Source organism: Primulina huaijiensis, chromosome 10 (genome assembly GCF_012295235.1).
Source record: "Primulina huaijiensis isolate GDHJ02 chromosome 10, ASM1229523v2, whole genome shotgun sequence".
NCBI classification, from domain to species: domain Eukaryota; kingdom Viridiplantae; phylum Streptophyta; class Magnoliopsida; order Lamiales; family Gesneriaceae; genus Primulina; species Primulina huaijiensis.
The window spans coordinates 1,935,256-1,945,852 of NC_133315.1; the positions used below are offsets into that span (position 1 = coordinate 1,935,256).

A 10,597-nucleotide genomic window follows, 5' to 3' on the forward strand; every position below is an offset into this window, starting at 1 on the left:
TCGGATGGAAATGTGAGCATTTGGTGAACTTACGTTGCATATTCTAATATCCAGTATTTTAATACACATTCTGGGTATTTCATTTACCAAATCAAGTGTTTTAAAATTGAAATTAGGTATGTCGCAAGTAAAACTAAGTATTTCAAAAAGTTCAATGCTTAGTTGCGAATTTGTTTTTTTTTTTTTAAATTAAAAAATATTTAATTTAAATGTACATGGCATCTAAATGCATCTTGGATAGAAATGCGAGCACTTGGTGAACTTACATTGTCTACTAGAATATCCAGTATTTTATTAACTTTTATGAGTATCTCAATTACCAAATCAAGTATTTAAAATTGAAATTAGGTATTTCGCAAATAAAAGTAAGTACTTCAAAATATTCAGGATGCTTAGTTGCGAATTTTTTTTTAAAAAAATAATTAAATGAAATGAACATGTTATCCAAATGTACCTTGGATAGAAATGCAAACACTGGGTGAACTTACGTTGCATATTCGAATATCCAGTATTTTAATACTCATTCTGAGTATCTCATTTACCAAATCAAGTATTTTAAAATTGAAATTAGATATGTCGCAAATAAAACTAAGTACTTGAAAAAGTTCAATGATTAGTTACGAATTTGTTTTTTTTTTTTAACAATAAAAAAAATAATTAAATGAAAAGAACATGTCATCCAAATGCATCTTGGATGGAAATGTGAGCATTTGGTGAACTTACGTTTCATATTCTAAATCCAATATTTTAATACACATTTTGAGTATTTCATTTACCAAATCAAGTGTTTTAAAATTGAAATTAGGTATTTCGAAGTAAAATTAAGTACTTCAAAAAGTGTGAAAATTAAGTACTTTAAAAAGTTCATTACTTAGTTGCGAATTTGTTTTTCTTTTAAAAATTAAAAAATATTTAATTTAAATGTATATGTCATCTAAAGCATCTAGGATAGAAATGCGAGCACTTGGTGAAATTACATTGTCTACTAGAATATCCAGTATTTTATTAACTTTTATGAGTATCTCAATTACCAAATCAAATATTTAAAATTGAAATTAGCTATTTCGCAAATAAAAGTAAATACTTCAAAATGTTCAATGCTTAGTTGCGAATTTTTTAAAAATAAAAAAATAAAAAATAATTAAATGAAATGAACATGTCATCCAAATGCATCTTGGATGGAATGCGAGCATTTGGTGAACTTATATTGCATATTCGAATATCCAGTATTTTAATTAGTTGCGAGTTTGATTTTTTTTTTTTAAAATAAAAAATATTTAATTTCAATTTACATGTCATCCAAATCCATCGGGAATGATGAGTGGAAAAAGAAGATGACCAACTAAAATATGTATTTATATAATTTTTTATTAATTAAAAGAGTAAAAAGGTAAAAATGCATGAAACATGTAGTAAAAACTAAGTTGGTCTTTTGTCAGGTATTAAAATACAAAAAAAAAATTGATGAGTACTGAATCTTAAATAAATTATAGGCAAATGTATTTTTCTCCAAATTACCCATATTTTATTAATATTAATATAATTAAAAATTAAATTGATATATATTTAGCTTTTAATAAAATAGTTTGTGAATATATCCAAATTTTAAGTCGAACTTGATCTTTTATTCGAACCGAATTTGAGCAAAAAAAATGAGAATTTTTTTATGTAGGAATCAAAATTCGATTCGAGCCTCAAAATTTACATTATATTCAATTCAATTCTGTTCATTTATATCTTTGAACCAGCAAAGACTACAAGATTCTACTCAAAATGATATGGTATATATAATGTTTTGAATGTTTCTTTTAAAAATAAATGTTTTATAATATCATGTCTAGTATATATTTTTATGGGTTTTGAGCGAATATCAAACGAGAAATTATATGATATTGTATCTTATAGAATCAATGATTATTTAGACCACATATACTATTAGAATTCATAATATTTACAAATTGTAATTATTACATGATATGTATATTAAAGTTAAATTCCTATCTATTATGTTAAGTATCATTTAGATTCATAGATATCAAACTCATTTGATTTCAAATATATTCAAAAGTATTTTTGTAATTTTAAAAAAAATTAACATAAACTTCAAATTCATCACTTAGAATGAATTTCAATCAACTTCACTCAACACTAAATGCATTTGAAATACATTCTACTTTATGTAACAAATTTGTAAATTAATAAAATATATACTTAAAATTTTATCTATTTTTTGAATCTCAAATTAAATCTCTCCAAATGTTCCAAATTATCATATGTTGTGTATGCGATCTTGCATTCTAAATCATAAGTTCGTTATAAACTATATTAATTTTTTGTTAAAGAAGGGTTCTCCTTTGGTAGAAGTATGTCATGAAATTACTGCATGATAAGTTTGAGAAAAGGCTAATGGGAATTTGCGTACGAGAGAAGGAAAATTCAGAAGGTTTTGTGAACCTCAAAGTAAATGTAATTGTAAATTTGTGCGATCTGATCTAACACGACAAGGTACTAAAGTAGATCAAATGACAACTGCTGAATGGCATTAAAGAAAATCAGAACAAAATGCAAAATAAACTCCATTAAATTAAAACAAAATTTGGTTAAAAATTGAATTAAGGTACAAAAATACTACCTAGAGACCAAAATTTGCATTAGTATTATGCCCACAAGAATGGTCATGCATTCCATTTCACCTTGGGAAACAATTATCTTTGCAAAACGAATCAACAAGAAAATAGAGCTCGTTAAGATGAGAAAATACCTCGAAGGACCTCAAAGAAGATCACCAACGTTGGACGGGAGTTCTTCAATGACAACATTGTAGAATTTTTGAATATCATGCACCATTTTCTCATCATCCGCAGTCAAGAAATTTATGGAGACTCCTTTTCTTCCAAATCTTCCACTTCTCCCAATACGATGCAAATAATTCTCTGGCTGAGTAGGAAGATCATAGTTTATGACCAGAGATACTTGCTGCACATCTATCCCACGAGCCAAGAGATCAGTTGTGATAAGGACACGAGACGAGCCAGAGCGAAATTCACGCATGATAATGTCCCGAGTGTTCTGGTCCATGTCTCCATGTGTTGCCGAGACAGTGTGGTCACGGCTTCGCATTTTGTCAGTCAGCCAATCTACCTTTCGTCTTGTGTTCACAAAGATGACACTCTGGGTGATGGCCAGTGTTTCATAAAGATCGCAGAGAGTTTCTAACTTCCAATCTTCCTTTTCAACATTCACGTAGAATTGCTTGATACCCTCGAGAGTTAGCTCATCCCGTTTCACCAAAATTCGAACAGGCTTGTTCATGAACTTCCTGGTAATTTCGAGGGCTTCAGGAGGCATTGTGGCAGAGAATACCCCGATTTGAACTTTAGATGGCAGCAACTGGAAGATGTCATATATCTGGCAGTACAGGAGTCTAAGCATCAATATGACTGGCCCAGAATGATAAAAAGAGTCGTAACCAGTGACAAACACGACCAGAAGTCTATATCTAGGCACAGATCTAACGACGTCAAAGTGAAATGAATACCCTCTCAATAAAAATAAATTTCAAATTTTATGTATGAATAAATTTTCTTCAAATTTTATGTTTTACCCTTAAAATAAATTTAGTGCCCTCGTTCCGAATCCCGGATATGCCCCTGTGTATATTAGTATATGTACATACTTTTGTAAATACCCACTTTGTTGGGTAATCTGAGAGCATAATGAAACCAGATATAGACATACCTGATCCTTAAAACCTCGAGACAGCATTTCATCTGCTTCATCCAACACAAACATTCTGATGTAATCAGCACGAAGTGACTGTCTACGCAGCATGTCAAACACACGACCAGGGGTACCGACAACGACATGAACACCAGCTGACAAAATACGCTGGTCCTCACGAACACTAGTTCCACCAACGCAAGCATGGACCTTCACGCCAAGGTAGTCACCAAGTGCTCGCATGACCTTCTCGATTTGTTGAGCAAGTTCTCTTGTGGGTGCCAAAACCAAGGCCTGGCATTGAGTTAAACCATAATCAAGCTGCTGCAATATGCCTGAACAGAAGGTTGCAGTTTTCCCTGTTCCAGACTGAGCCTGCTGAATAACATCGAGTCCCTTACAGAATGGAACAATTCCTCTCTGCTGGATTGCAGATGGTTTCTCGAAACCTGTATGAGTAAAAGTCCAAGGATTAAAAGGTTAAATTTCTACCTCATCCCAGAAGAAGCCCAGAACAAGCAGAGTCTATGCAATGAACTAGATTTGACTTATAGCTGATCCATGGATGAGCTCCACAAGAAATCATTATAAGCTATGTCATGTTGCTGAATTTAAAATAGACGTGTAGAAAATGTCATGTTGCTGAATTTAAAATACACGTGTAGAAGTTATGTCATGTTGCTGAATTTAAAATATGTGTGTATCATGGACATACCATAAGCATAAATGCCTCTAAGGAGGTTCTCTTGGAGATTCATGACATCAAAACTATCGTATATTTCATCATAAGATGTGAAAAATTCTTGTCCATCGGCTTGGAGCCTGCACCAAAAAATAAACATATAAATAATCTATCCAAGTATATGACCATTTACTTGGTTTCAAGTACTCCATCGAACATCTGGGGAAAACATAAAAAAAAGGAATCATGCATAATCTGAAAGAGAAAGGTACTTACAACTCATTCATCTTTGAGTCATACTGACGAGCATCAAATTGAGATCCTTCTGGTGCCAAACCTGCCATATCTGCAATGTTCTAGATATGTTAGTAACAATAAATTAAATTTATATTGGAAATCAGAAAATGGAATTTCAAGAAATAGAAACTGGGCAGGACGGCAAAAGTGAAGTTTTAATTTTTGGGGGGTTCCAACCACTATAAGTAAAGAGACAGAGCTACATCCATTTTATTTTAAACAGAAAATGTACAAAAAGTGTCAAACTTGCAAGTCATTCAATGTGGATCATACACATTAAAGTTCTTTTTACGTATTTAGGGAAGATTTTCACAAAGGGGAGGGGGCTTATCCAACATCGATGGTGAAATCCTCAACAAGGCAGTAGTCATTTTACCATCAACCGCAAAATTCATCAAACTTGACAATCTTCTGTGAGTAATAAAGGCACTCGTGCCAGCAAAGTAAATATTCATAAAAAAAACATCCATGATATGTTAGTTATGAAAAGGTTTGAATTAAAAGGAAATTTGAGAAAACAGAGTATCATGAACTAGAAACCAGGNGGGGGCTTAATATTAGTATTGGTTACGAAAAGGCTTGAATTAAAAGGACATTTGAGAAAACAGAGTATCATGAACTAGAAACCAGGATGAAAGACAGATAAGACGTAGTTTGTTGGGGGGTAAAAAGTAAAACACAGAGTAAGAATAACCGAGAGGAATTTTTTTTAAATGAGCCAATGGCACAACCCTTTATGTTCGAAAGAAAAATGTATCAGAAGAGCCAAACTCGCAAGCCATGCAATGTGGATTACGAGCATTAAACTTCTGTTCTCATGTTCGGGGAAGCTGTTCTAAGGGGCAAAGGGCTATCTTATCCGCAATAAAAGGTAGCCCTTTTGCTCTCTCCCCCAAGATCAATCTTTCATGCAAAAAAAAAACATCAATCTTCTCTTCAGAGTAAAATATCTAAACAGCACCATAAAAATTACGCATCAAGCTACTCTAGTTAGATACCATCAAAAACGTTACTCTGTTCATGCGTTAAAATTTCACAATTATCCACAACCAAAATATAACAATCAGTCCCTAACCGACAAACATAAACGTTCAACCAATGAATTCAAGCTCATGCACCAAACCAATATTAAAAAAAGATCCGCATAAGTCTCTGCATTGTCACACGGGATGCATGTCGCAAAATCCACACCCTTACAAACAAAAAATACTCAAACAAACACAGTTTCAAGATCTTCAAAAACAACAAGGAACAAGACACAAATAACAAAAAAAACATAGACTTATCATCATCATCAAACTGTAAGTGTAACCTTTTTTACGACAAAGAACACAACGACAGATCCAAAAAGACACATAAGAGAAATCGAAAAAAGATAGAAACCTTTGAATCTGGATGAGAAAAACACAGAGAATACTTGTGGTGGGATCTATATAAGTGTCGCTTACTCCTCGGATCTGCGCCGTGGAGTGAGAACTGAAAATAGTGGTTATAAATGAAATCCCCGAGGGTTTGCCTTTATATATAGGCTTTGCCCTCCCTATTTTTTGGTTTTCCCTAATTGCCCCTACCCGTTAACACAGGCTTTGCTTTACCATTGTCTTTCTTTTTTCCTAAACTGGCCTCCCCTTTATTCTTTAACATAGGCCCATTGTCCTCTTTTTTCTCCTAGAATACAAAAAAGTAAAAAAAAAAAATTGTGAGATAATCTTATTAATTAATTTTATGGGATAAATTTTTTATTTGAGTCATTCGTAAAAAATTTTAATTTTTATGTCAAAAATATTACTTATTATTATAAATATAGACATGATTTATTCGTCTCACAGATAAAGATTCGTGTGTGTGTGTGTGTGTGTGTGACTCTAAGAAATGAATCTTCGATATCAAAATAAAAGGCTAGAGCTCGGCTCACGAGCTAGATCAAAAGTTCATGTTATATTTACAAAAAATGCTCAAGGCTCCGTGAGAAAAATTATTGAATTTTCAGTATATCGAGATTATCATATCAAAAAATACTGAATTTATCGCAATTTTTCGATACAATATCAATCAATACCAAATTTTTTGTCAGTAACGATATAGAATTTGAAAATTTTCGATATATATATCGAAATAATATATATAAATTAAAAATATATGATATTTTTAAATAACAAAGTTAAATTATTTAAAAAAATATAAGGTATTTTTCGTTATAAAACGGTATATACCGATATTGTATCGAAATTTCGGTATACCACAACATTTCGGTATAATCGGCATAATAATTATACATAATTTTTAATAACGTAATTTTCGGTACGGTATAAAATATAAATATTTTTAATATCATAATTTTCGATACAACATACTATATGTATTTTTGATAAGGTATGGTACAAATATATCTTCTCTGAAAATAGGTGAAAAAAACTAAATTCCATAGAGCAATATATCCTTATTTTTGAATTATAATAATATTATTATTATGATTTATCAAGCATTTGTTTTAATGATAAATAAAAACGCTAACATTCCAGGTTCATAGCTTTAGCCCAAATTCCTTCATATCCACGCGATTTTTACGTCGTTTCCGATGCTCTGCTAAGCCTTTGGCCTTCTGTCCCCCCAAATAATTTCCCTTATTCAGGTTCTCTTGTGTGATCTGCATCAAATTTCTCAGATCTCCATCGGTTGCCTTCGTCGAAATCCAATATCGGATTTAAGGTGACGCACTGTCGCGATTCTATTTTTGATTGTCAATAATGTCGTCTTGCTAGGATGTTATGGTTTTTGGCTAATTTTCGAGTTGTTGTGAAATTTATGATGAACTGCAACGAATAATGGAAATTTCTGATCCTTTATTATGATTTGGATCTGGGTTTGCTTGAAACTGTGATATCTAGGTGACAAGTTGTTTGCTTACGCGATTGATTACATACTTGAATCAGAGTTTCCATTAGCCAAGTATATCAAGGTAGGTAATATGAGAGTTTAGGTTTTCTAGTTCACTATTCAGCAGTGTTATAAAAAGCCAGCTTAAACGGGGCTTAAGCGCGCATATGTTTGAAGCTCGGCAAAAACGACATGTTTCGGAGAAAGCGGAAAAAGCAGTCAAACTGGAGTTTGACCGAATTAAACATAATTAAAGCATTTAATTAAGTGTACTTAAGCACAATTAATCACATCTATTTATTTTTTAATTTTTTATTTTGAAGGTATGCCTTTTTATTTTAAAATAATAAATTAGGTTTATAATTTAGATGTTTATTTTTTAATTTTAATTATGATTAAGCGTGTCTGATAATGATTTGACAAATATTTAACATTTTTAATTTGGTCAAGTTGAAAAAACAAATAAAGATTGTAATTTTGATATTTTTATGCTTCTATAAATATGAAAATTAATGCATCAGACTTAAGTTTATCATATTTATGTATTATTTTATCTATTTATTCGTTTGAGATAATTACAATTACACTAAAGATAAAAAAACGTTTTTTCACGCTTAAGTTTGTGCTAATCTCGCTTAAACTTGAAAATCTTGGAGCTCGACATCCTCGCTTCGGGGCGCTTCACGCTTTTTAGAACCTTGCTGTTCAGTATTATTCGCTGTTCAGCTGGCGGATAACTGACAGGAAATTCGTGTTAGGGCCGAGCTATGTGATGAAAATAAAATCAAAGTTATTTTTTTTATTCCAAAATATATGAGTTTGAAAAAATGCTTTAAATTTCTTCCCCTTTTATATTAATTTTATTCGCACATTATTGTTTTTGATCTTGATCTACTGAGAATGTTAAGTTTGTGTAGAATTTGAACTATATCTTACCTTGCTGTGACAAATCTTCACTAATCCGTTGGCTATTGTATTTTGATGAATAAGTTGCATGTTGTGGGTAGACATTATAGTGTATGCATCAAGAAGACGTTGCTGATGTTGGAGTCTATCCAATCTGGCAGTAAGTTTGAAGCTCGTTTTGTGGTTTTTTTGAATGCTAATCCAGTAACCCATTCAGCTTAATCTGTGGATGATATAGACAAATTTATTGGTCCTAAACAGCTGCTGTTCTTTGCCTTATATCTCATGCTTGTATTGAATTCTTTGTACTAGAGCGTTCCTTGGGATATTGTCTTTTGTTTGTTTGATTAATCGTTTGTGCTGCTCTTTTCATTCACTTGAGAACTGAACCTTTTCTAGGATGGCTGATAACAATGCACCAACTGAAGACCTCGTTTCTTCAGGGGATAATAATGTATCGTCTGACAATGAGAACGAAGTAACAATTGATACCTTGGCAAAGAAGGTCCAAGAGTCTCTCTCACTGGCTAAGAGGCACAAGTTTTGGGAAACGCAACCTGTTGGCCAATTCAAGGATCTTGGAAATACGAGCCTTCCGGAAGGCCCAATCGAGCAACCGACACCTTTGTCTGAAGTTAAACAAGAACCATACAATCTCCCGACTCCTTACGAGTGGATTACATGTGATATAGACTCTGAAGAGGTGTGCAATGAAGTGTATACTCTGTTGACAAACAATTATGTTGAGGATGATGAGAATATGTTCAGGTTCAACTACTCGAAGGAGTTTCTTTGTTGGGCCCTTCGCCCTCCTGGTTATTTTAGGAGCTGGCATATTGGAGTGAGGGTGAAGACTTCAAAAAAATTGGTTGCATTCATTACTGGGATCCCTGCAAAAATCCGGGTTCGGGATACTGTTGTGTTGATGGCCGAGGTAAACTTTTTGTGTGTGCACAAGAAGCTTCGATCCAAAAGACTTGCTCCAGTCATGATTAAAGAGGTTACCCGAAGAATTCATTTGGAGAATATATGGCAAGCGGCTTATACTGCTGGAGTTGTCCTTCCCACGCCAATCACGACTTGTCAGTATTGGCACCGATCTTTGAATCCCAAGAAACTAATCGATGTGGGGTTTTCGAGGCTCGGTGCAAGAATGACGATGAGCCGGACGATCAAGCTATACAAGTTACCTGACCAGACATCAATTCCCGGGTTTAGAAAGATGGAACGGCACGATCTCCCGGCAGTAACACGGTTGCTTAGAAATTACTTGAAGCAATTTGTCGTGGCACCGGACTTTGATGAGAATGATGTAGAGCACTGGATGCTTCCACAGGAGAATGTTGTGGATAGTTATTTGGTGGAGAGTCCCGATACACATGAAATCACAGATTTTTGCAGCTTTTACACCCTTCCTTCTTCCATACTCGGGAACCAAAACTATTCGACTCTTAAGGCCGCATACTCTTACTACAATGTGTCGACAAAGACCCCATTACTTCATCTGATGAATGATGCTCTTGTCGTGGCCAAGAAGAAGGAATTTGATGTTTTTAATGCGTTGGATGTTATGCAAAACGAGACATTCTTGAAGGAACTGAAATTTGGACCGGGAGATGGGAAACTTCACTACTATCTGTACAACTATCGGCTCAAGCATGTTTTAAGAGCATCTGAGCTTGGGCTTGTGCTCTTGTAGAGTTAGAACTCGCGCGGTTCGGCCACGGAGGGACCAGGAAGCATTTTTGTGATCTCGGCAAACTTCTCATTCCATTACTGAAATCGCCGCTCTTCATAATTGCATCTGTTTTTAGTGTTTAATTATTATAAAACAAACAGAGATGAATTAAATTGTGATCGGACACCTGCACTGAGTTTCTTTATGTTATGTTGGCTTGTCTTTGAACTGTTGTGAAAGTTACGCTGTTTGATGAATCTTGTCTGTTTTCTGCATCATTTTTTTCTCCAATTTGTCTGAGTTCTTTGGTATAAATTTGAATGATATTTAGGTTGTAAAAGCATTTGCACTCAATGAAAATTCATTGGTTTCTTTGTTTTCGGAAAGTTGATTTTTGAAGAAATGGTTATGTTGGGCAACATAAAATTTGGTGAATT

The 10,597-nt window shown here is 33.4% G+C and overlaps 2 protein-coding genes across 6 annotated transcripts; one reads left to right on the plus strand and one right to left on the minus strand.

The window, feature by feature from the left end:
* Nucleotides 1–2,563: 2,563 nt before the first annotated feature.
* LOC140986677 (eukaryotic initiation factor 4A-8-like) lies at nt 2,564–6,210 on the minus strand. The gene is made up of 5 exons (XM_073454991.1): nt 6,083–6,210; nt 4,679–4,748; nt 4,436–4,542; nt 3,739–4,169; nt 2,564–3,408 (listed from the first exon to the last, which is right to left on the minus strand). The coding sequence occupies exons 2-5, from the start codon at nt 4,744–4,746 to the stop codon at nt 2,773–2,775; spliced, it is 1,242 nt and encodes a 413-aa protein (XP_073311092.1). The 5' UTR covers nt 4,747–4,748; nt 6,083–6,210; the 3' UTR covers nt 2,564–2,772.
* A 988-nt stretch (nt 6,211–7,198) lies between these two features.
* On the plus strand, nt 7,199–10,438 carry LOC140986221 (glycylpeptide N-tetradecanoyltransferase 1-like). Of its 5 annotated transcripts, none has more exons than XM_073454303.1 (3): nt 7,268–7,408; nt 8,584–8,642; nt 8,882–10,438. In XM_073454303.1, the coding sequence occupies exons 2-3, from the start codon at nt 8,596–8,598 to the stop codon at nt 10,179–10,181; spliced, it is 1,347 nt and encodes a 448-aa protein (XP_073310404.1). In that variant the 5' UTR covers nt 7,268–7,408; nt 8,584–8,595; the 3' UTR covers nt 10,182–10,438. The 5 variants fall into 5 exon arrangements, with proteins under 5 accessions (XP_073310406.1, XP_073310404.1, XP_073310403.1 ...); XM_073454302.1 differs by having other exon boundaries at nt 7,276–7,408; nt 8,567–8,642; XM_073454304.1 differs by lacking the exon at nt 7,268–7,408 and adding an exon at nt 7,430–7,658.
* The last annotated feature ends 159 nt before the right edge of the window (nt 10,439–10,597 follow it).

What these genes read in the sequence shown, in the direction of transcription:
- LOC140986677 (XM_073454991.1), bottom strand. Translation starts at nt 4,746, where the DNA reads ATGGCAGGTTTGGCACCAGAAGGATCTCAATTTGATGCTCGTCAGTAT. An exon ending in GACTCAAAGATGAATGAGTT is followed by an intron (nt 4,543 to 4,678) that starts GTAAGTACCTTT and finishes TTTTTGGTGCAG; the next exon opens with GCTCCAAGCCGATGGACAAG. An exon ending in TAGAGGCATTTATGCTTATG is followed by an intron (nt 4,170 to 4,435) that starts GTATGTCCATGA and finishes TTACTCATACAG; the next exon opens with GTTTCGAGAAACCATCTGCA.
- LOC140986221 (XM_073454303.1), top strand. Translation starts at nt 8,596, where the DNA reads ATGCATCAAGAAGACGTTGCTGATGTTGGAGTCTATCCAATCTGGCA. An exon ending in GGAGTCTATCCAATCTGGCA is followed by an intron (nt 8,643 to 8,881) that starts GTAAGTTTGAAG and finishes AACCTTTTCTAG; the next exon opens with GATGGCTGATAACAATGCAC.